At 47.1% G+C, this 26008-nt stretch overlaps 1 protein-coding gene across 2 annotated transcripts in view; it reads left to right on the top strand.

Moving 5' to 3' along the window:
* The first annotated feature begins 1031 nt into the window (after positions 1-1031).
* The window catches only part of NHSL2 (NHS like 2), a 79222-nt gene continuing 54245 nt past the window's right edge, over positions 1032-26008 (top strand). Inside the window, exon 1 of one of the 2 annotated variants that reach the window (XM_017517833.2) lies at positions 1032-1133. In XM_017517833.2, coding sequence (XP_017373322.1) covers positions 1067-1133 — 67 coding nt within the window. In that variant the 5' untranslated portion in view covers positions 1032-1066. Of the gene's footprint in view, positions 1134-11690; positions 12189-26008 lie in introns of those variants that run through there. The other variant, XM_017517835.2, reaches the window with a different exon arrangement.

The following is a 26008-nucleotide window of genomic DNA, read 5'->3' on the forward strand; positions in this document are numbered from 1 at the left end:
GAGAGAGAGAGAGAGAGAAAGCAAGAGAGCGCGCATGGATTTGCTATGGGACTCACGGAAGGAGCCCTCTCATTGGCTGCCAGGGGTCCCAGTTCCAGTCTTCGAATCTCTGGGCTGCCAGCTCTGCCCTCCCCTGGGAAGGCAAAGCAGGCAAGGGAGTGGAGAGTGGAGTGAGGCTTCAGGTGTGTCTGACAAGGAGGCAGGTACACCTGGTGGCCACATTGGGCATTCTAGTAGCATCTGATTATGCTAGCTCCAAGTCTGCAGCCTGACAGCTTTGTGCTCTGCCCAAATTTTCCCAGATTTCTGTCAGGACTGGAGCCCAGAGCCCATTGGCAGCTGTCACTTACAGAACTGGATCTGTCCCCGAGTGGAGCAGGGAGCTGTGTCACTTAGAATTCCTGGGTAGCACATTCCTTCACTAGTCCCTGTCACACTCCCGGATTAGGCTCTGTTATTGGCCCCCCGCTCCTGCAAGCTTCTGCAGACAGAGCAAGCGAGTGAGCGAGTGAGCGAGTGAACGAGCAAGCGGCAGCAGGAATGACAGCACTGAGAGCAGAAACAGCCAGGGACGGTGAGGGTGGGCGAGTTGGGTCCTGGGGGGTCTCTGTGCTGGCCCCCTCTGCAGAGGCAGATGAGGTGGGGGCCATACTCACGGCTTGCTAGGGTTCCTCTTGGAACCTGGGCTGCTCGACCTGAGTGGAGCACTGAGCAAGGGGGAGGGGGGAAGGGAGGGGGAGAGGGAGGGGGAGAGAGAAGGAGGAAGGGGGGAGAGAGAGAGAGAGAGAGAGAGAGAGAGAGAGAGAGACTGACTGAGAGAAGCTCCTAGCAGGCTCTAGTCCAAGTGAGAGGCTCAGATCTGTACAATTCTGTGCCAGAGGCACAAGTGGGATTTGGAAGAGCCATGTGTGTGAGAAGCAAAGCTGAGGTGATGTAAGCACCTGGGGAGGAGCACAGGCAGAGAAGGAGGAGGAGTAGGAGGAGGAGGAGAAAGAGGAGGAGGAGGAGGAAAAAGAGGAGGAGGAGGAGGTGGTGGCGGCCGCGGTGGCTGCCAGTCCAGAGCAGAATGATGGGCAACTCTCACCACAAGCAACCGAGGAGTAAGAGCCAAAGCAGGATGCATTCAGCAACAGGTACTCTTTTCCCTTCCCTCCTTTTCTGGGGCTCCTACAACCAGAGCCTCCCAGATGCTGCCATGCAGGGCCCCTGACCCTTGGCGTGACTTGCAGGGGCTGGCAGGGGGCAGGGAGAGACCCCGAGGGAGATGCCGGTGAACTCCTGGCTCCTCTGCTCCTGTGCCAGGCTGAATTGCATAAGTCAGAGTGCCCTGAGTTGGGAGGGGCCGGTCCCTTCACCGGCAACCTTGTGTAGCCTCTGGAGGGTGGCTGGAGTGTCAGAGAAGTGAGCAGCGTGCCAGTGATTGAAGTTCATGGCTAGGACTGTGCTTTCTCCCTGGATCCAGTAGGCAGAGTCTTGGAACCATGCATGGCTTGTCTTTTACTAGCCGAACCTCCTTTGTTATTCAAGCCTTCGTCTCCCCCCCCACGTCCCCATCCCCGCCTTGAACATGCACACCTACACCTCTCCTGGCTCTACCTCATATGCTGCATGCATGGAATGATCCAGACAAATCTGTTTCTTGCCATGTAATGCCCTGCCCCCCACCTCCCTGCCCCAGCCCTGACAGAGAGTTCTTCTCATGCATGAATGAGAGGAGCATTTGCCAGCCTTGAGTTTGTTGTCCCCCTACCCCTGGGTGTGCTCTGCTTTGCCCCTCTCCAGATATGGACCCAAGGGTGCTGGCATAGTTCTCCCCAACAGCTCCCTCCTGGATGCTGACATTGTGGAAATCAAGGTCTGCAGACAACTTTTCCTAGCTCACCTTCCCAGGTGGCGCAAGGGCAATTTGGAATCAACCTTCTCTTCACCCATTTACCCACTTCCATAAACTCTTACCCTCCTACCTACCCCTTAGCCACTTGAAAGTACCTTGCACTGCTGCCTGGGGTTAGGCTTCATGCACTAGGGCCACAAGTACTTTCTGTCTGTGCCCTCCTCCCTCTGTGTTGGAGTTCCCTCTTCTCCTTTGTCAGCACCCACCCCCGCTCCACCACCATCACACACAGACACCTGTCGCATCAAACAGAGTCCAGGATGAGCCTGCAGTTCCCTCTGTGCCTGTTTGGGAAGCTGTCATCCACCATTCAGGCCACTGGGAAGGAAGGAAAAGTTTTTGCCAAGTTTGACTCACATTTACTATAAGAAAGCAATAAATGAATTGGCGTCTTGCCAAAAGTGTGCCATGCTCAGGCCCAGAGGGTTGCCTCTGCCTCTCTAGGGACTCAGCTGGCTCTGCAGTTGAGGGTGGTTGTCCAAGGCCAGCCAGTCCCAGGGGCAGTTCTAGAATGGGATTCTTACAGGGCGTGGTGGGGAGAGAAGCTACAGGAAAACAACTTGGGGTATCCTGGCAGGCAGGGTAACCATCCCTGGAGCCCACCTGTCAGAGCAGGGCTTCATTTGGCCTCTTGTATGGGCTAAATTTGGGCCTCTGTGGTGGACTGAGCCAAGAATAAAAATTCTGCGCATTGAAGTTTCTTTGGAATCTTCCAGGGACACACTCTTGGAAGGCCACCATTAGGTAAATGGCCCAAACACCACCTCAGTCTCCTGCTTCTCTGCCTCGGAGCTGAAGGCTCGGGACCTGCTAGTATTACATAGAGATGCTCTGTGCAGTCCAGTACAGAAACTTGAGGATAACTTTTTACATAATTACTGATGTGACAACTTGGGACAGTTAATGGCTATTGTTTCATTTCTTAGAAGTTGCTTTGTATCTTCAATGCCAGCTCCAATCCAGCGTCATCCTAGAGGTAGTAGCTATGGGAATAGCCTCTGGCAACACAAGGAGGTGGCCTCATAACGGATTCTCCCTCCCTCTCCCTTCCACCTCCTGGTGTTCACCTTAACCACAGCACCACACCTGCTCACTCACCATCCCTAGGCCATCCCAGAAGCCCTGATTGAACACTCATTCCCACTGAGCTAAACTTGTGCCGCTCTTTCTCTTCTTGCTCCCTTTTCTCTCTTCCACTTTCTCTTAGTGAGCCCACTGTCTTTCCAGCAACCCAAACTAGCAGCCTGAGAGTCATCCTTCACTCCTCTCTCTGTATCCCTTACCACACACTTGACAGTTTTCACTCAACCATCTATCTGTTCATTCATTCAAAGAGTAAGTATTCCTTTTCGAGGCTCAGAGGATCTGAGCTCCTCCCCTTATCCTACTGTCAATGTCCAAATCCAGACCTTTGGTCGCTGTCGCTTATTCTAGAATTGGACTGCCTCCCTCCATCTCTGACCTTCTCCTAGCCATGCCCGACACAGCCACCAGAATGAGCTGTCCTTGTGCTCCCTTGCAATGAACTCAAGTCTTGCTAATTGGGGTACGAGAGATTAAGATTGCTCCCCAAGTGTGGAGTGGATCTCAGGTGACCCAGGGGATCATTGTAGGTTTAACAGAGAAAACGTTTTGCCTTTCAAGTTTTGTATATATTTTAATGTGTATTCGAAAAATACATAACTAATACATCAAACCCATGGTTTCTCATATTTTTTAAAATTAGGGTAAGGTTAAATGTTTTTAAAGTGAGTCTTTTTGAATAAAATGATTAAGTAAATAGTAGTACAGGGGGCACATGGAAATGGCAAAAGTTGGGAAACAGAGATACCAATGCCTGAGGCTTGAGAAACACCCATGTCTAGGATAAAGTATACTTTCCTTAGCATAACTTAGAGATCTTCCATGATTGGGTCCCTCCTACTTCTCCAACCTCACCTGCTGTCACTTCTCACCTTGAACTTGATCCAGCCATATTGAATGAATTGAAGGTCTCCAGATGCTCCCATTCAGCATTTCCATGCTTTCACTAATGCACTTTCCTCTGCCTGGAACACGTCCTCCACCTGCTATCTTATCCTGACAATTTTCTATTCAGCCTTGAGAATCCTGATCCTGTGTTTCCTCTTCTCTGAAACTGTCCCTGACTGACTACCTTCCTTCATACAAAATTAATTAATGGAGTTCATTACACCCTCCTCAGTACTAAATTGATACCTTTTACATAATTTTATCATTGCTGGTATTATCATTTTTGTAGTTATTTCATGTTTAGCTCTCCCTAGTAAAATGTAAGCTTTTCAAGGACAAGGGCTACAATTTGTATACCAAAGGGTGGGAAAGAACCCTTGACCAGGAGTCAGAAAGCTTGGGTTCTGGTATCTCTTGCCCAGTAACCTGCAGGGTGATCTTAGGCAGGTCATCCACCTCTGCTACTCCTGCCCTTTGGCTCTAAAAAGCTACGGATCCTCAGTGGGGGATCCTTAGCACATTCCCGGGGTGATTGGGAAGATGCTATGTGTGCTAGAAGTTGCTTTTCAAAGGAAGAAGAGTGATTATGATTGCAGAGGAGGGAAACTTTTCTCCAAGGGTGGAGCCAGAAGTGAGCCCCGCATGTTTAGGAGACTGTGGTGGAGCAGCCAGGCTGAGCTGCAACAGGGAAGGGATGAGGGAAACCAGGCACACAGCGGGTAGGGGTGAGGGTGGGGGAGGGGCAGGGCGGGGCAGTCACAGCATGTGGAAGCCCAACAGGACCTTAGAGCATAGGTTACTTTAAGACTGGAAAGCCTTGTCTGCCAAGCTCACGAGTTGGGATCGAGTTCTCACCAACTCTCACGGTCCCTTTCACCTATTGAGTGAGTGTAGCCCTGTCACCCTGTGAATCTGTATGTACTGGGGAGGGGGATGCTTGCTAGCGCCACCATCACTACACAGCATATGCATAGCTGTGGAGATATGAACTATCTATTTGAATTAGCATCCCACAGAGAAGAGAAAGAGAGCTAATATCCATCATGCACCTATTATAGGCTAGCACTTTTCATCCACAACTTTACTTAACTCTCAGAACAACCACCAGGAAGGGATTATTGATGCCATTTTACAGCTAAGAAAACTGAGACTGTAAGAGAGAGCAGCCTCATGGTCTGATAACAAGGAAGTTGTGGAACCAGGATTTGAGCCCAAATCTGTCTAACTCTCAAGCCTGTGCCTATTGCCTCATGCCATGTGCTTGTCAGCATCTCTGCATCTGTGACAGGCATTAGTAACCCTGGAGACTGGATGTGGTGGAAGGAGGAGTCTGAGCCTGGTTGTGGTAGGGCTAGAAAATCTCTATGGCAACAAGGCTTGAAATGCCTAGCCTTGTAGAAGCCCCACCATATGTCTGTTTGATGGCATATTTGTATTGTTGGAATAATTGAACTCACTGGGGACTCCATGTTGGGTCCAGAAGCTAGAGTCAGGGATTTCTGAGGTAGCGAGAAAGCAGAGGATTCTTGAATTTAAACCTAAACCAGGTTAGGCTGAGAGAGGCTTCAGATCTAGACGACTGGCATCATGCTGGTTTCCGACATTCCCCTCCCTACAAGCAACCACACCAGCACTGTAAGCAAGGTGACCTGTGCTTCAGGATGAAAATGAGTCCACCGTTCTCTTATCTGTACCTAAAAAAAACGAGGAAATCTTCTCATTGCATTTGCAAGGCAATTTTATAGTTGACCTGGCCCTTTCATCTTCACAAGTTTATTGAATTCTCACATCCTCGATTTCAGTATGGTGGAAGCTAAAGTGGCAGAGACTTATAAGGGAGTGCATTGACCCCTATCCCCCTGGGGCCTTCTTCCTAAAGACCTGTTTTCTAGTCAGACTTGATGAGCTCATTGGAAGTTATAGAAGAAGTTAAAATTCTAGGCCACCGAACAAAATATTTCCTGGTGCTCTCCTCCCACAACTGAGAGATGTGTTGGAGGCAGAGGCATAGGCCCTGGGGGTTGGGGCCAATCGTGTTATGCCCATATTTTCTGGGCCAGAACGTGGAAGGAAACAAAAAGCAGGTGTAATAAAAAGGGCACAATGGCCGCCCTAATGACAAATACTAGGGGAATGGCAAAATAAATATGTTGCATCCAACTTCACTAAAATATGGTAGACCCATGAGAGCTGATTATGAAGATTTGAGCAACATGGACAATGCTTATAAGAAAGTATAACATGCAAAAGGCAAAACACAAAACTGCTTCTATGCCGAACTTCACAAACCCTGCAGAAAGTATGTCTGCACATGGCCGGTAATTGGAAGAGAATTGTGGAAAAATCAAAATTTGATTTATTGTGGGTGGCAGGCTTGGCGGATTTTTCTTTCCCTTAGATTTCCATTAATGTTGTTATAATGTTGTTTGTGCAAAGAATAACAAAAACCGTTAACACATACAACAATTACACTGGCATATCATTCTGTCAAGCTGAGAGACTAAATCATATCATTTCCCTGAGCCAGCAAACACATTTGGAAGACATAAAGACAAAATTAGGTGCCTTTGTGGAGAGGCAGCTACAAGGAATGGGGAGAGGTCATGAAATTAGTGTGGGAAGCTGCACGTTTGAACTCAAATCCAGATCCTTACGGTAGAGAAAGTTTTTTCACCCGGGTATCCTCAGTTTGTTCATCTGCAATGTAGGAATAATGATAGTAATAATAGCCCGACGAACAAATGATCCTGATGGGACATTCTCAAGGACCTAGTGAAGTGTAAAATGCTGCACATTGTAAAACCTTATCATGGTATGTGTACAGATGTTTAGAAACAAGAGTGTTAGATACTGTTCTCCACTGTCCCACCCCAGCTGAGAACAAAGCCAGCCTGGGTCTGTGCTGCTGGGTGGCTTCAGTTGGCAACCACCTTGTCTTCTCTGAGTGCTAGGGGCCATTGAAATCTGATTAAGCAAGTAAAGCTTTCTAGTTTTCGCCTTGGATGGGAAATCATCAGGAAAACGTTGTGGGTTTTTCTCCGTCTCTTAAATGCTTGAACTCTCGGCATGGGGAAGACTTCCACAGTTCTTGGATTCTCAGCTAGACTTGGCCAGTTATAAGCTATGTGTCTTCAGGCAAGTGACCTAAGCTCGTGGAACCTTCTTGGTCAGTTGGAATTAATAGTGCCTGTCTCATGGGGTTGTTGTGAGGATGAAATCAGGTGCTGCATGTAAAGCACCCGCTATGTAGTAAGCGTGTGTGAGCTGCTGTTGTTATTGCTTAAGACGATCAGGGTAGGAAAAGTCTCTAGGAATACCTGAACGAGAGGTTCTCAACAAGGGGGTGAGAGGGATGTGGAGGAGGTCTTGGGGGAGCATAGTGTATTTACATATTTTTTGAAATGGAGTTTCGCTCTTGTCACCCAGGCTGGAGTGCAATGGCGCAATCTCTGCTCACTGCAACCTCTGCCTCCTGGGTTCAAGCGATTCTCCTGCCTTAGCCTACCAAGTAGCTGGGATTACAGGCACCCACCACCATGTCCAGCTAATTTTTTGTATTTTTAATAGAGATAGGTTTAGCCGTGTTGGCAAGGCTGGTCTCGAACTCCTGACCTCAGGCGATCTGACCGCCTCGGCCTCCCAAAGTGCTAGAATTACAGGCGTGAGCCACTGCGCCCAGCCAAGCACAGTGTATATTAAGTATGGTCATACATATCCTTATTTTTGCATGGCAACATTTTTGTCTCCATTATGGTGAGACCTGGGTATTTTAGTCAAGGTGAGGTGTGTACTTAGAAACCACTAATCTCCCACAAACCTTTCATTTTATGGCTTCATGAAGGTAAGGTGACATTCCCAGGGTCACACAGCTACAGAGATCAACAGGGGCAACAGTTCATCTGCTTTCCCTACCACTGCCCAAGAGTTGTCCTGTGACCTCTGGGATTTCCTCGTTACCAGAGTAGAGACACCCTAGGGCACGTGGCCATGGCCATATAGCCATTATCAAGCTGGGAGAAACCAGACAAGGCTCGGACATTGAGAAGAGGCAAAAATGATGCTTGAGACTACAAAGAAAGACGTCCTTGGTAGGAGACCCTACACACTGACGTGTCAGCTCCTCATCACCCCCAGGCAGTACTTTCAAACAATCTGAGCTAATGTGGCCTCCTAAGTGCCATCTCCAGTCATGTGGAGTAAATGGTCTTTGATGAAACCTTCATTTCCCTCAATAGCAGATTTTCTATTTCAAAAGTAAATTCTTGTCAAAATCTCCCAGAGCACAGACAGAGGGATATGGGGTCGCAGGAGCAGGGTGTGTGTCCTAAGTGCTCCCCACCTTTCGGGTGGAGTGTGTTCTCTGAGGTTTGTTTCTGGCATTGGGGAGGGTAGAGCAGAGCCATCTCTATCTATTCCTTTTGTGGAATTCATAGGCCTGGCCAGAGTGGGGTGCAGGTAGGGTGCTGTTCGGGCTCTTTAAGCTTGTCTCAGAGATGTGCAATCCCCTTCCCCATGCCACACAGGAGATAAAAGGCATGCACCATCCCTTTGGAATATTCTGACCCACCTAGCAACCTGGGGCCCTGCTTCTGCTTCTGGCACCTGGTCTGGGGGTTTCTAGCATCCGAGGCTTAGCTCTTCACACTTCCCCCACCTCCCCACTGCTGAACACTGCAACTTCTACCCTCTCCCCTGCCAGAATATTGACTCTTCTACCCCTGCACCATAACTGTCTTCCTGGCTGGCTTGGGGGATGGGAGGGGTCTGCCCAGGGTACAGAACGAGGTTGGAAAGGTTGAGAGTCATGATGCTCACAGCCAGAGGTCACACTGCTGGTTCTGAGGATGAAGATGGCTCCCCACCGCCCTTATTATCCGGCCACCAACCCCAGAAACATGAGGTCTGTGTCATGGAAATTTATACACACAGCTGTTTCCCCACCCAGGGACAATAGGTTATCATGACTCCAGCCCAAAGAACCCACAAACCTGAGTTGGAACAAAAGACAGGTGGGCTGGGACTCTCATTTGTGGAGTCTTCCCATCTCAAATAACATGTGGCTCTGGCCATGTGCTATGGCAGCTCCTATCGCAGCAACAGCAGCCATCTCCAGCCAGAGGGATGCAGGGTGAGATGTGACTGTGAAATAGGATGACAAACTCAGGCATGTGTGAGGCAGGCTAGGGAGAACAGCCAGTGGGAGAGCCGAGCCCAGAGTAGGAGCCACAGTGTTTTAGAAAGGTGGCCCTCCTGGCCTTAGAGGGAAGGCTCAGGGTATCGGTCAGATAGGCCAGAGGACGGTTGCTAGCATACACAGGCCAGCTCCCACAGGGCTTCTGTGGAGCCAGGCAGTGGCCTGAGCAGTGCGCAGATATTTATTCACTGAGTCGACACAGCAACTTTATGGCATAGGTCCTTTTATTAGCTCCTATAGGGTATATGTAGATGAGAAACCACAGACTACGTAAGTGATCTATAGACTAGAAACTGAGGCTCAGAGAGGTGAAGTGACATGCCCAAGGGCACATGGGCTGTAAATGGTGAGGCTGGGATTTGAGCCCAGGCAGTAGAGCTCCCAAGTCTGTCTTCTTAGCCCCTATGCTAATCTGACAATGTGAGGGAGGTAAGACAGTCAGGCTCTCCTTGCCTTTAGCCCACTAGCTGGGCTTTAAGACTGGACTTTCATAAAAACGGGTGCAATGGTTCTCCACCTGGGGAGATTTGAAACACTATCAATGCCTAGGCTCCACCCCTCAGAAGTTCTGGTTTAATTAGTCTGAAGTGAAGTTCAGCCTCCAGAGAGTACAGAGAGTAGGGTGGCAATAGGCTTTGCTGGAATCTGCAGTCTATTGGAGTCTTCACAGAAGCTCCTCAACTTAAAAACACGTAGCATCTCTCCCATCCTGACAAATATCTAACTCCCTTCTCTAGTTCTGCCTCTCCCTCCAGCTACGGCTCTTTCCTCTCTAACCACAGCCAGACTTCCTGAGAGGTGTCTCCCCTCCCCTCCCATTTCCCTCCTTAACCTGCTGCAGTCTGGCCTCTGTGAAGCCATCCTCGCCAAGGTCACCCTCTGGGTGGTGCTAAAGTGAACATTGCTTACACCTCAGACTACTTAAATTCTTGAACGCATCAACCATTCCTTGCTCCTGGAAATGAAACTTCTTCCCACCTCAGGGATACTGTGCATTCTCCCTGTCTGGATATTTCAGCTCAGTCATTTTCATTTTTTTTTTCTTTTTTATTATTGTACTTTAGTTTCTGAGGTACATGTTCAGATCATGCACGATTGTTGCATAGGTACATATATGGCAAGGTGGTTTGCTGCCTTCATCCTCCCATCACCTATACCTGGCATTTCTCCCCACGTTATCCCTCCCCACCCTCCCCACCCCCCTCTGTCCCTCCCCTAGCCCCCCCAACAGTACCCAGTGTGTGATGCTCCCCTCCCTGTGTCCGTGTGTTCTCATTGTTCAACACCCGCCTATAAGTGAGAACATGTGGTGTTTGATTTTCTGTTCTTGTGTCAGTTTGCTGAGAGTGATGGTTTCCCAATTCATCCATGTCCCTACAAAGGACACGAACTCATTGTTTTTTATGGCTGTGTAGTATTCCATGGTGTATATGTGCCACGTTCTCTTTGTCCAGTCTATCATTGATGCACATTTGGGTTGGTTCCATGTCTTTGCTGTTATAAACAATGCTGCAATGAACATATGTGTACATGTGTCTTTATAATAGAACGATTTATAGTCCTTTGGGTATATACCCAATAATGGGATTGCTGGGTCAAATGGAATTTCTATTTCTAGATCCTTGAGGAATCGCCACAGTCTTTTTCTATGGCTTCTGTACCATGCTTTACAAATACATTCTGAGGGTAGGTCTCCAGAGACCCGTGCAGGAGCCCTGGCCCTGCCCTCAAAGGGCTGAAAGTCTTTTCAATGCAGGCGGCTCTGGCCATGTGCGAGGGTAGGCCTCCATCTTGACCTTTCCTTCAAGCTGCTTCCTTATCTTTCTGTGTCCCTGGCAAAGATAGAAAAGAGAATAAATCTCACGCTGAGTCTCTTTCCACCCTGTGAGCAAGAACCAGTGATGCCTCTCTTCCGATTAGAAGACAGTTACTGGAACGAGGGCTCAATCCATCGCCCATGCTCGTTTTGCCAATGTAGTCATTTAGTAACGAAGAACAAAGAAGTCCATTTGTAAGGAGCTTCTCCCACATGAGACTTGTTTCCTGGGTCCTTGTCCTTCAAAACAAAGAGAAACAAATTTGGACAAGTTATGTTTTCAATGTTTGAAAGCCAGTGATTCTCCTGTGCTTTGTATACCGAAAAATAGGCTTTGCTGGAATCTGTAGTCTATTGGCGGAACTGTAGGTAGGCGAAGAGTAGGGAAGATCGACAGGGTTCTCCTGATGCCATAGAGAGCAAGCTGGATGACTTCAAGTCTCATCCTTCAGCTGTTGGGCCTTGGGAAAGCCCCTTTCCCTTTCTGAGCCTCAGTTTCCTCCCCGGATTAGATGGAACTAGTTGTCTTTAACTCCTCTGTGGTGAGGATGATAGAAGATGACCTCTATGTGCTATAGAGTAGGCCATGGCGAGGCATTGGGGGAAATTGAATGGAATTGCATCCAGCCATAGTTCACAGACTCGTTCCAGGCCGAGAGAGAAAGTGTACAAGAGACACTTGTGAAAAACAAGGCCTATCCCTGTGCACGCCTCTCCTCTGGGAAGGAAGGGGCCTGCACAGTGACAATAGACCAGGGGCGCTGACTCAGACAGCCAGTTCCTGTTCATTTCCCCTTGCTGCAGGACAGCCGCTGAGAGGGAGGTCAGCCCTCCAAGGGGCTCTGGCTCGGGCCTTTGGCTGAGAAACTTACCTAGGGAAAGACAAGCCCAATTCACAGATAACTTCCCTCGCCGGTCCACTGTGACTAGGCCGACGGGACCAGGGTGGCTGTGGGTGGAGTGCAGGGGGGTGGGAAAAGAGAGAGGAAACTCACTTTTGAATCCTGAGTTGCTTTCCCCAGGCTGGGCTGCCCAGGAGCAACTTCGCTGGGTAAAGGAGTACGTGATCAATGGGACCAAACTGATCCAGCCGGCGTGCTGGGAAACAGGGTTCAGGAGAGTCCCTGGGCACCTACTGAGGAGCCTGGGGACAGGGTTTGGGACAGTGTGGAGCCCTTTGGCCCCCTGCCCCCAGTGTGGGCTCAGCACACACTTTTCTCGTGCATGAGGACTTGCTGGATGTGGATTCTTGGTTATCCACACGGCTGGGATGGAGATAGCCGACTCTGTCACCCTCTTCTGGAGCCGGGGAGGTGAGTCGTTGGAGGAGGAGGGATGCATGCTCAGCAGAGGGGAGAAGGGAAGGAACTGGGGCTCATGAAGGAGGAGCTTTCTGCACTCACAGCTATGCTGAGGCAGCCTGGGCTACCTTGGGAGGGAGTGGGACCGCATTCTAGAGGTGAGCACGGAGGGGCAGGATGGCCACTTAACAGAGATCCTATGAAGGGAGTTCATAATCGGATGGCTCTGGAAGAGAGGGTGGATGTGACCACATCCCAACCCTGATATTCTGGGATCCTAAAGGGTTAATAAAAGTGATGGAGGAATTGTGTGCGTGAGTGCGTGCGTGTGTGCGAGTGTGTGTGTGTGTGTGTGTGTAAGAAATACTGCACCTCTTACTTCCTATAAATTGACTTAACACAGATTCTGAGGCCTTGTCCCTTGGGTGGTAGAAAATTCCATCTCATTCAATCTTGGGGCTTTATTTGCCTCCTGGACTCCTGCTAAAATACTGAATTTATTTTTGCAATACCAAGGCATGTAGGCAAGGAGAGGCAGGAAAGGGGTGCCTGTCACTGTTCTTCTGTGGACACAGGTTACTACCAAAAGACCAAGAGCCTTCTAATTGCAGTTCAAGCCAAAATCTTCTGGCGGTAAGGCAGAATCAAGTGTAGGGTCCTGTGCCGCACCAGGACCCCTCTCTAGCTTCTGTGAAGAAGACTAGCCACGTGGTCGTGGGAAAGGGGGGCTCTTGATACCACAGTGACATGCCCTTGAAAATGTCTGGAAGCTACTGGTTGTGGAGGTAGCTGACAGGACAGCCTAAGTCCATGCTGTGTCTCTGGAGTTTTAGTTGGCCATTTGTAGCAGGCATATGCTCGAAAGGGTCTATGAGCTAAAGTAATTTGAAAGTAGAGTGACAGGACCAAAACCAAAGTCCCATGAGGACCACATGCTGTTTGGCATGGAAAAGAATCAGAGGATGTTGTCTTTGGTCTTCAGGTCTTTGAGGGACTGTCACGGGATGAATGAAGTAGATGGGGTCTGCGTGGGGCGTCAGGAGACAGAGCTGGGGTCTGTAGACAAGGAGGAAGTTTCCAACAGGCTCTCCATGGGTGCAGTGGGCTGCCTAGAAAAGGAGCCAAGGGTCTTGGTAACTTCGGCAGGTTTTTTTTTCACAGAGGTACAGGGTGAGCCCTTGAGGAGGGCATGTGAGAGCAAGCTTTCTGCTTCCAAGGGAGAGAGAATGGGATGGAGGGGCCGCCCTCACCTGGGATGAAGGCTCAACACCCCCCTGACCTCCACCTCCACAACTTCTCCCCTGGTCTGGCCTCCCTCCTCTCTGTCCCTCTTATGGGGCTCCCTGCTTCCACTCTCCAGCCCATTCTCCACTCTGCAGCCTGAACGAACCTCTAAAAAAGCTGCCCCAAATCCTCTGATGGCCTCCCATCGCCCACTGGTGAAAGTCCAGATTTGTTTCTCTTCTCTATTGGCTCCTTTCTACTCTAAAAACAGAGCCGAGATAAGATCATTTCACGCTCTAATACAGCTCTGACATTTCATAAATCTTTGTCCTAGACAACTGGAAAAGGCTATATTTAACCTTCCTTCTTATAGCTTTTAATGGAGGGACTTGCTTCAGGCACTGCCTTCTAATGCCACAGGACACCAGAGTCTTTTCTTTGTTCTCTGCCAGCAGAGCCGCAACCTCAAGAGGCAGAGGCCACAGCTGGCCTCTCCCTCCAGTGGGACGCACAGGCTGCTTGGCCAGGCCTCTGTCCTAGAGCATCCACCTTCCCCTGTCTCTAGGTGAAGGAAGTCCCTGTCACACCCTGTGAAGTGTGACCCTTCAACTTTCTGATTTGCATATACTTGAAAGACTCCTCATTAACCCCATAGCTGAGATAAGTGGGCCAGGTGAGCACAAGAATAAGTCAGACAGGGCCTGGGGGTATGGGCTTGGGAGTCTGGGCTAGGGGAGGGAGCCAAAGAGAAGAAAATGTATGGTCAAGGGTCTCGTTGTGCAGAGTGAGGGTGGGGAGGGAAGCAATGCTAAGTAATGTACCAGGCCCTGTGCTAGAAGCTTTGCATTGATTGCCTCCGTGTTCCTGCCTCTCCTTGCCTACCTGCCTTGGTATTACAAAATTAAATTCAGCATTTTAGCAGGAGTCCAGGAGGCAAGCAAAGCCCCTAGATTGACTGAGATGCATTGGTCTTTGCATTGATTGTACTGGTTGTGTGATGCTCCCAACAACCCTGTGAGGTGGGTACCATCCTTACCCACATGATACTCCAGTGAGGAGGCTTAATTTACTTAAGTGACTTATTTTGAGTCATACATAGTTAGGAAGTGACAGAATGGGAATTGAACCCAGGCCCGTCAAACTCTAAAGCGTAGTTGCTTTGCCCGGTCTCAGGATGTCCCTGGCTGACCTGGCACTGCCCTTTGGAGCAGTTCTGATGTGCTGGCCTCCCTCATTTCCTTGGGATTCTTTTGTAAACACTTGAGTCTCTGGTAGGTTCTTTCCACAATGCCCATCACCCAGGCCACAGGCCCACAGCCAACCTCAGCCAGGCTGAAGAGCCCAGCAGTTTGGAATCTCTGATGGTTCTCCATGCTCTCAGACCTCATGGGCTGGGTTCTCCCACACTCTGTACTCTTCAGCCTTGCAGATAACAGCTACTGGGATCAGTAGACTAAAACAATGACTATACTATCGCTTTTTTCCATGTTAACAGTTCCCTGGACTGCTAACACTAACAACCTCTGTGGCCTTGGACAAATTTGTCCCTCCTATGATCCCAGCTTCCCCAGAGTGGGAAGATAAGACACTCTCTCAGGCCCTTCTTATTCGAAGAGTCTAGGATTCCCAGGGTCCCCCTCTCTCCAGCCCCACCCTTGCTGCTTCCCCCCTACAGTGCTGGGATGAGGGCACTGGTTTGGAAACCTTTTCTGAGCCAAGCAATGGACACAGTGACAGAGTGGCAATCACAACCACATTTGTAGGCTACTTTATTGCTTACCAACTGTTTGCACAGTCTGCGAAGTGGTAGGGAGGGAACTCCAAGGCGATTTTAATGGTACATAGTACAGCTTTAAAGAACATTGAATCACATGGTGAGAAAATGATTCTCTTTTCCTTCTCTTTCCAGCTTTCTGATTACATCAAGGAGAAGGTCTCAGTGTGGTGCTATTCTTCAACCTCTATAATGCTTACTAATCTTCTTTCATAACAAAGCTAGAGCAGGCCTCAGGCTCAAAGACATGGACAGGCAACAATATCTACATAGAATGTGATTACTCTCTTCTGTTCTTATTGTATTTCTGTATACAGCCACTTTCTATTTATGGCAAGTGATACTCCTTTTGGTTTTGGTTATGGTTGCCATATAGAATTTCTTTCAATACAGATTGTTTAAGCAAAAAAAAAAAAACAAATTCACTTAGAGAAATAGGCTAAGTGAACTGTAAGTCGAACCAGTGGAGCGTAGATACTTCAAAACTTGTGGAAGTGGTACCCAAATGGCCAAAACTTGGGCAACACTGGAATGCGGCATTCATTAAGCAGATGTTTTCTGAGCACCAAGTTCCTACGGCCTAGAAGGCCCTGCACAATCTGTCTCTGCTCTTGTCCCAGACTTTATTGCCCCTTACTCCCCCTGCCCACATGCTCTGTTGTGCCTTCCAGCATGTTGTGTCCTTTTTCTGGAATGTCTTTCACATATCCTTGCCCATTCATTAAACCTTGGCTCATCTTTCAAGACTCAGTTTAAATGGCACCTCCTCCAGGAAGTCTTCCTTCAAATCCCCCAGGTTAAGTTCACCTTAGCACCAGGTTCATGTCTCTATTGTAACATCTTTCACATTCCTGTAATCATTTGTTTACAGGCCTATATCCTCCACCATTGGTTCCCAATGCATTTTATAAGAAAAGCTTGAGGAGAGAACGGGAGAGGGAAGTATATAACAGCTCCTCCTGTCACTTGGAATTGAGGCTTTCCAGATGCCAAGCCAGAGTCTGCACAGGCCACAAACCCAGCCTGGGGCCTGCAAGTCATGTGCAGGATGTTTATTGGGGTACTTCTGGGATCAGCATCTGGAGTCTAAGGGAAAGATGCAGGACTGGTTGAAGGGAGAAATTACGCTGTGATGCTGTCCTGACAGCGTCAGCTGACACTTGGGGAGCTCTGGAACTGGGTTGGTCCTTTAGAGTTGTTCTGAGTCAGGGTGAGGGGCCCAGTCCTGACTCTGAGCCCTGACTCAGATGCAGGCTGGCCCCAGGAGGAAGCATAGCCTTGAGCAAGGCATCTCTGTCTGAGGAGGGAGCTGGGCACTTCCCAAAGAGGGCCAGCAGCCAGCAGCAGCCCCACAGCTGAGGGAATAAGACCTTTAGTCCTGAATGGGAATCTGGGCATGCGTCACAGTGTCTACCACAGGGGCCTGGTCAGAGCCTCTGGGGCTTCAGTGCTGGGGAGGCAGCGAGGAGAGAATAGTGGTTTGGAGAGCAGAGTGTGGCTATCATGAGTGGGTGGCTGGTAGGACCTAGCAAATGTTTGCTAACAGACAGAATGGCTGGGTATGATGTTCCAGTTTCTGGGCTTATAGGCAAGGAGAATACAGAGGCAAACAAGTCACAGGGAACTTCTGGTATCATTGAGCCAACAGATATGTAAGGGACTATTCCAAAACAATGTGCTAAGTGCTACACCTGTGATGTATACCAAAGACCAGGTTTCCACAGCACTTTGTTCATGTTTTTCTTGGAAGCCTTCTATTATGACCTTCCACCAACCCTCTAAGGCACAAATTATTGTCCTCACCCTACACATGTGAAAATAGAGATCCAGGGATTTGCTTTAGACCTCACTGTAGGTCAGACCCCCCAAGGCTGGGATGACCCCCAGCACAGCCTGCCTTTATAACCCAGAGCCTCTCCCCTGCACCACCCAGCCCCTCTCAAAGACACATGCAGTTCTTTGCTTATTATATATATTTGATCTTGACCTAGCCCTGCAAGATAGCAAAATAAAGATGTCAGAAGAAAGTAGGTTTTTACCTTTATTTTCTTAACCTGCCTGGTATGCTTTCAGAGATAGATATATTCGGATCATATTTATAACCATGACATTCTTTTTTATTCTGGTTTTCTTTTTCATTCTGGTTTTCTTTTTCCTGAACCTTCTTAACCACCTGTGAAATTCATCCATTGCACTTATCTGCTTTCCCATGTCTTGTCTCAAAAGTGAGAAAACTGGGATCAAAATCCAGGTAGTTCCTTTTGAGCTGTGAGAGGGAAAATACAGGTATTTTAAAATGTCAGCCTTATTCAAAAAAGCAAAACTTTCTTGGTTTGAAACAGTAAGAATGTACGAGAACAAGAACATCTCTGATTTTCTGTATGATCACTGCCCTAGGAGAGATTCCTTTTTTTGTGAGGGCTATAGTTTGAAGAAATGATCACATAGAGGCAACTAGAAATCCCTTTAAGGAGCTGGGTACCCGGCAGGGCAGCTGCTCCTTACTCCCTCCTTGCCACCCATGGGCTGCACCCTCTCCCCCATCTTTGTGCCCACCTCCTCCTCAAACTCCAGGCCAGGTCCTTTTTTTTTCTTCCTTCCCTGCCTAAAAGATTCTTCAGGGCCTCCTTCCCTGTCAGATGCCAATGAAGGCAAATTTTGAGGCGGAACAAAAAGAATTCTAGCATCTCTCCCAATGGGCTTCCTTGTGGTCTGCCTGGTCCCAGAGTTCACCTAAAGCAAAGCTTTTCTCTAGAGCTTTCCTAGCAGAAGTCATCACACTGTAGAGACGCGACAGTTGTTTTATGTTCCAGAGGAGGAAGATATTCCATCTTCATATGTTCCCAGCAATCAGAAAGATACACATGTCCTGTGGCCCTCACATGACTTCATTTCCCATTACTAGCACAGAACCCTAATTAAAAATTTCCTTTCTCTTTGGATCTACCAAATACCTTGCTGGCTTTGTTGGTTAAACAAGGGGGCCCTCATTTCTCATATTTCCTTATAGGGAGATGCAGTAAGTAATGGAGGTCACAGGAGTCAGCTTTCTGCTTTAAAGATTAGCAAGGTAGGCCGGGCACAGTGCCTTATGCCTATAATCCCAGCACTTTGGGATGCTGAGGCAGGCGAATCGCCTGAGTTCAGGAGTTTGAGACCAGCCTGACCAACATATTGAAACACGTTTCTACTAACACTACAAAAATTAGCCCATGGCAGGCACCTATAATCCCAGTTACTCTGGAGGCCGAGGCAGGAGATTAGTGGTGGCAGGCACCTGTAATTAGTGGTGTCAGGCACTTGTAATCCCAGCTACTTGGGAGGCTGAGGCAAGAGAATCACTTGAACCTAGGAGGCAGAGGTTGCAGTGAGCCAAGATCATGCTACTGCACTCTAGCCTAAGTGACAGAGTGAATCTTCATCTCAAAAAAATAAATAAATAAAAGAATTAACAAGGTAAATAAACCATCCTTATCAAGATGTAAATTTCAAAGGGGTAAAAACATGACTCCCATTCAAATGTATAGTGATCATATAAGTGGATCATACAAGTGAATCATACAATATTTGTTCTTTTGTGTTTGGCTTCTTTAGGTTAGCATAATGTCTTCCAGACTTAACTATATTATAGCATGTGTCAGAACTTCATTCCTTTTTTTACATTCTACTTTATGGATATCTCATTTTATTTCTCTATTCATCTGTCGATGGACATTTAGCGTCCGAGGCTTAGCTCTTCACACTTCCCCCACCTCCCCACTGCTGAACACTGCCACTTCTACGCTCTCTCCTGCCAGAATATTGACTCTTCCACTCCTGCACCATAACTGTCTTCCTGGCTGGCTTGGGGGATGGGAGAGGTCTGCCCAGGGTACAGAACGAGGTTGGAAAGGTTGAGAGTCATGATGCTCGCATGCTACGATATAGTTAAGTCTGGAAGACATTATGCTAACCGAAAGAGGCCAAATACTAACAAATATTGTATGATTCCACTTACATGAAACATGTAGACCAGGCCAGTTCATAGAGGCAGAAAGTAGACTAGAAGTTACCAGGGCCTAGGAGAAGAGAGGAATAGGAAATCACTGCTTATCGGATACAGTGTGTCTGTTTGGGGCGATGAAAAATTTTGGAAATAGATAGTGATGATGGTTGTACAACATTGTGAATACATTTCATGCCATTGAATTGCACACTTAAAAGGGCAAATTTTATCTTATATATAGTTTACTGCAACAAAAAATAGTTTTAAAAAGATGTGAAAGACTTCACAAGAATGCTGGAATAAGATTTAAAAGTTGGGGCCAGGCGCGGTGGCTTATGCCTGTAATCCCAGCACTTTGGGAGGCCAAGGTGGGCAGATCACAAGGTCAGGAGTTTGAGACCAGCCTGGCCAACATGATGAAACCCCGTCTCTACTAAAAATACAAAAACATAGCCGGGCATGGTGGCATGCGCCTGTAATCCTGGCCACTTGGGAGGCTGACGCAGGAGAATCACTTGAACTCAGGAGGCAGAGGTTACAGTGAGCCGAGATGAAGCCATTGCACTCCAGCCTGGGTGACAGAGCAAGACTCTGTCTCGAGAAAAAAAAAAGTTGGATACAAACGGGTTGGTTCTACAGGGTAATATAACTGTAACCTTTGTGGCTGCCTTTTCTACTGGACAGAATTAATTTTCTTTTCTACCACACAAAAATCATTTGCAACTTATCGGTCTTCTACAAGTTAATTTTTAACTTTACAGAGCCTGGGACTTAATCAATAGGGAATCATAAGTCAGACAGCTGTGTGGATGGTGCTGTCACATGCTCCTGAAAGAATATCAGTGATATTTTTTGCCTTGTTGTCAAGCTCTGGATAATTTTTTTTAACACCTTAAATAATACATGACAAAGCACAACTCCCACGTGGGTCTCTGTGAAATGGCCATGATGTTGGTTTCAAGGCCTGACTCTTCTGGGTGTTTGCACCTTGGTGACATTTTCTGGGGCCTCTTATCAAGCCTACTTCAGTCCATACTACACATCACCACCAGACTGACCAGGCTACAGTAAGCTATAATCGCACCACTGCACTCCAGCCTGGGTAACAGGGAGACCTTGTCTCAAAAAATAATAATTCAAAAAAAGAAAGGAAAAAGTTCGTCTGGGTACCACCTCGAATCATCTTCATTCCATACTTGTGTTCTAATTCATTGGTCCGTTGGCCTCACATGAAGATGGCCTTTGTCTCCCTCCAGCATGCAGCCCTGACCTAAACACTTGGCAAGTCCTCATTACCTACATTTTGGTTGGCTGATTGTCCTGTCCTCTTTGTAAGCTTGTCATCAGAATGCTGGTGACTTTACCTTTGCCCCTTTAGTGTGCACAGTCATTGAAAACACACTTCCTGCCCTCCAGGGACTTATATTCTGACTGGGGGAACAAAAGCAAGTATTCTAGACTAGTCAGGAGGATCTAGGTTCCTAGGATCACTTTCTACTTGTGTCACCTTGAACAAGAAGCCTCCCTACCCCTCAGTTTCCTCATCAATGGAATGAGAATAATAATGTCAATACTTGCCTTGCCTACCTAGTGAAATGGACAGGAGGATTTGTTTAAAAAAAAAATAGTTGTGGAAGTGCTTCATAAACAAAAGAGTGACATTCACATTTTAGTTAAATGATTCTGTGGAAGTTAACTAACAATACAAGATAGCCCAATAAAGAATGTCACAAGGCAGTTTCCCAAGCTCAGAATGAGTCCTTGGGGTACTTACTCACTAACAGGCAAAAGAATTCCAGAGGCCTTGCAGGAGGTAGCTGGGTCCTATAACGTGAGTGAAAGGAAGTTCAATAAACGAGGAGTGGGGTGGGGAGGAGGGTAGTGTGGGGAGGAGGGTAGTGTGGGGAGGAGGGTAGTGTGGGGAGGAGGGTAGTGTGGGGAGGAGGCAGAATCTAGGTGCACGGATCACGAAGGAAGCAAACTGAATAAGTGAAGAAAGATGAACACCTGCTTGGGGCTGGTGAGGCATCCGCGTGGCCTTTCCAGAGGAAAGTGTGAAGGGGCAGTGGGAGAAAAGGCAAGATGCACTCAGAGCACTGAGGCCCCCAGTGCCAGGCTCGGGAGCTGGGCCTGTCTGCTCTAAGAAGCCACTGGGGGATCTGGGATGGAGGAGTGTGGAAGGAAACCAAGTTTTAGAATGCAGATCCCTCTAAGAGTGGGGTTTGTTTTCCTGCCTGTAATTTATCATTTCTGTGTTTTATTGCAAAATAAAATACAGACTCATTGTACAAAAAAATCTAAAGCGAATCAACAAGTATTTAGAGTAAAAGTTAAAAGTCCACCTTTAATTCCACCCATGCCCTTCACTTGACCAATTCTAGTCTTTTTCAAAGACTGTGAACCATTAACAGTGGGGGGTATATCATCCCAGACTTTTTCCTATGAATATGCCTGCATGTGTGTGTGTATTCATATCTTGTTTTTGTTTTTTGTTTTTTGTTTTTGAGACTGGGACTTTCTCTGTCACCCAGGCTGGAGTGCAGTGGTGCAATCATGGCTCACTACAGCCACGAATTCCCAGGCTCCAGTGATCGTCCCATATCAGCCTCCCAAGTAGCTGGCACCACAGGCACGTGCCACCATACCCAGCTAATTGTTTGTATTTTTTTGTAGAGACAGGGTCTCATCATGTTGCCCAGGCTGGTGTCAAACTCCTGAGCTCAAGCGATCCTCCTGCCTCAGCCCCCCAAAGTGTTGAGATTACAGGTGTGAGCCACTGTTCCCAGCCATATCCTTTTACATAAATAAAATTCTTTATATATTTTACACAGAGCCTTGATTTTTTTAAACTTAGTATGTCTATGGACATCTTTCTATGGCAGAATATATCTTCTTTTCAATAGCTGTATAGTATTCCTTAGTAAGAATATGCCACAATTTATTTAACCAGTCCCCTATTGATGAGGACTTCTGCAATTAGTTTTGCTTTTGCCTATTACTTTTACATTTTTTAAGTAATATATGTTTGTGGAAAGAAATTCAACAGTGTAAAGACTATTTAGTGAAAAAATGTAATTCTCCTACTTACCCCTAGCCCCCTATCCCCACTTTAACAGCTTCCCTCTCAAGAAGGGAACACAAATACCAGTTTCTGGTGTCGTTCCCAAGATGATCTGTGCATATACAAGTGTGTGTGTGTATATGTGTTTGTGTGTATGTGTGTATGGAGAGGGGGTGGGGAAGAAAGAGAGAGAAAAAATTTTAATGTAACTAATAACATACTATACACAACATTTTGCACCTCGCTTTTTTCACCTGGCACTGTATCTTGGAGAACATTCCATATCAGCACACATCTTAGCTACATAATTCTTCTTAATGGCTACAGAGAATTCCATTATATGACTGAACCACAATTTATCTGACCTGTCTTCTATGGGGGTTGTTGCCAGTATTTTGCTATTACACACAGTACTCCAATGTTCATGTATTCTTTGTTCATGTATCTTCGTATGCACTAAATCTATACTGGAAATCCCTAGAAGTGAGATTGTTGGGTGAACAGGAATGTGCATTAACATTTTTGACAGTTAATGCCAAACTGCCTTCCAAAGAAGTTGTTTCAGTTGACCCTCCCACTAGCTGTGTATGGGAGTGCCTTTTCCTCCATATCCTCTCTCCCCATCACAGCATGTGATAAGCCTTTTAAATGTGTGCTTGGGAACAGGATGAGAACCTGAGGTGGTGGGGGTGGGAGTGTGTTCAGGGAAGGCAGAGATTTTCCATTGTTCCCCATAAGTATGGTTGAGGTGCTCACAATAGCCCAGCGGTGGGTGTAGCCCACAAGTGTTGTGTCCCCAAGACCTTAGGTATGTAGCAGCACCCCCGCATACCTATGATCCACAAACCCACATGGTGCAAGTCCTTGAGTGCCAAAAGAGATTCTTTGATCCTTGCCACCCTCTTTCAGCTTCATGCAGAACTGTTTCTGGATCACAAGCCAGGACCAGGAGGCCTGGATTGGATGCCAGTTTGCTGGCAAGGGCTGTAGGTTAGATGGCCTGTTTCAGGTTGGGAGAACAAAGGTGTGCTTCTGTTTTCTTGAGTGGTGGGGCATGAATGTAAGGGTTGATGTATAAGTGAAGCCCTCCCTGGCAGCCACTACTCTTCACAACTATGCCTCAGGAGTGCGGGACAAGACCGCTCCCCATGACTTTGTTTCCCCATTCCCCATGGCTCTGCTACTGCTGTCTCCCTGGGCATCTCCTGGCTTCTGGGCCACCTCACTGCCTGTGCTCCTCTGTATGTATCTGTCACATATGCATTCCCCAAGAGAGGGCTCTTATTGGGTCAATTGGTCATTCCACCTTCTGAAACATTCTTATCAGCCTGAGTCCTCAGCACAGAGCACCTCATAGGCCACTGGGCACCCTCAGACCCAAATGAAAGATGGCTACCCTTGACTCAGGCCCAGAGTTTCTGGCCTGCCCATTTGTGACCTAAAGAACAGTGCCAGGCCCAGAGTAGCCACTCAACAAAATATTTACTGAATGAGTAGTGATCCAAAATTGAGGAATCCCTTCTGTCAACTCTGTTCAGAAGAATGCTGTGAGTGAGGGAGGCATGCAGAACATTGTAAGATTCTTCTTTGATATATTAGGCTTAAGGCCAAATTCAGCAAATTCATTAGCTGAGTTAATACTTTTATCTCCAAAGTGCAGTATTAAGAAGAACACAGGCTTTGTAACCAGACAGACCTGGGTTCAAATCCTGACAATCACTAACTATGGTGACCTTGGGCAAGTTTCTTGACTTCTCCATTTCCTTACCAATAAAATGGAGCTTATAGTATCTCCCTTGCAATGTTGTTTTAAAAACTAGTCCAGACAAAGGATGCAAAGTACCCACCTCAGTGCCTAATGCATAAAGACATTCAAGAAGTATTATCTGTTGAGATTATTGATTTCATTTTTCAAGTTAAACTTCCTCACTTATGTCTGCTAAACTCCTAGTAAATACAAGTGTGCTTATGTTTCTAGAGATAAGTTTGGACTTCTCAAGTCAACACACAGCCAGGTACCACAAATACATATACTTCTTGATGTTCACAACTAAAGGAAAAAGCCTTTTATTTCTCTTGGTCAATTAGCTTTGAGACAAGGCAAGCCATCTCATCAATTCGCTAATATTGCTTTCAAATATTTATAAAGTCTGTCTCCTTAAGATAGTTCTACAACCTTAGTTCTAATCTATTCTCTGGACTATTTCCCCAGATATATTGGAATTTGTTGCCAGGAAAGATGGCTTCTCTGCAGATGTAGGACCTTGGCCAGGTCCCCACATAGCAGTAATCAGGGTATCTCCATCCAATAAACAAGCAGTTACCAGTCACTTCCCGAATACCTGGCCTTGTGCTATGAGCAACATTATTTCTTCAATCCAGGAGTCAAGGAGGTGGGCGAGAAAGGGCCTGCTTCCTTCCAAAGTCGAAGATGTTCTGTAGGGTGGGTGGCCCACAGGTTATTTGTCTGCTTCACCTTCCATTGATGGATGTTGAGGATGTTTCCATTTTCATCTTATTACTAGCAATGGAGCAATGAACATTCTTGGACTTACATCTGTGTGCATGTGTGTGAGTATTCCCCTAGCATAACTTTATTTATTTAATTAATTTTTTTTTTCTTTTTTGAGACCTAGTCTCACTCTTTTGCCCAGGCTGCAGTGCAGTGGCATGATCTTGGCTCACTGCAGCCTCTGCCTCCTGGGTTCAAGCGATTGTCCTGCCTCAGCCACCTGAGTAGCTGGGATAACAGGTGTGCTCCACCATGCTGGGCTAATTTTTGTATTTTCAGTAGAGATGGGGTTTCACCATGTTGGCCAGGCTGGTCTTGAACTCCTGATCTCAGGTGATTTTCCTGACTTGGCCTCCCAAAACGCTGGGATTACTGATGTGAGCCACCATGCCCAGCCCTAGTATAGCTTTATGAAAGTGCAGTTACTGCATCCAACAGTGTGTAAATGGTTACTTCAAATAAGTACCAGAACATTACCCTCAAAAAGGCTTAAGAACTTACACTCCCACCCTTTACCTCAGTTATTGTACTCCTAGGTCTACACCCTAGAGAAACTCTGAGACAGGGGAACGATGGCATATATGCCGTGAATGTCCAGGATAGCAAAGAATGATATGCACAATTTGATGCAATTTATACAGTTTAAGAACATGCAACCCCTATTGTGTAGTTTATTGTTTATGATCACATACGTAACGCATTTTAAAACATGCATGCAGATCAGAGATATCCAATTCAGGAGAATGCTACTTCTGTGGGGGAGGAGAATGTGGTTGGGAAGGTACACAGGGGGCTTCAACTCAAGCTGTGACATTTTATTTCTTTTGGGAAAAGGTTCTGGGGCAAATATAGGGAAATGGATTTAAATTTGTTCCTAATATTTTCCCATATGCTTGAAGGAGCTCCTCATCTAAAACAAAACAAAACAAAAAACAAAGAAGACAAGAAAAAGGCAGGGCAGGTTCACAGCCCCTCTAGAGCCTACCCTATTGTTCAGGGGCACCTAGTACATCAGAGAGATAGATAACTTCCATGGGAAGAGACTTTGCACCCCAATTCACTAAGAGCCTCTTCTCTGCCAGACATCAGTATAAATCCTTCGGATATATTGCTTGGGGAACCTTACAATTCTCAACTTCCAGGCCCAAGAGAATGACAATCAAACTTTTGCAATTGTCACCCTAATACCCTAATTGTCACCTGCCTGCCTGTCCATCATGGAGCTCTAAGTATACTTGAACCACGTGTGAGGTGTACTTCGGGCAAATTTTAGATT

This window comes from Cebus imitator, unplaced genomic scaffold, assembly GCF_001604975.1.
Source record: "Cebus imitator isolate Cc_AM_T3 unplaced genomic scaffold, Cebus_imitator-1.0 Scaffold648, whole genome shotgun sequence".
Classification (NCBI taxonomy): Eukaryota; Metazoa; Chordata; class Mammalia; order Primates; family Cebidae; genus Cebus; species Cebus imitator.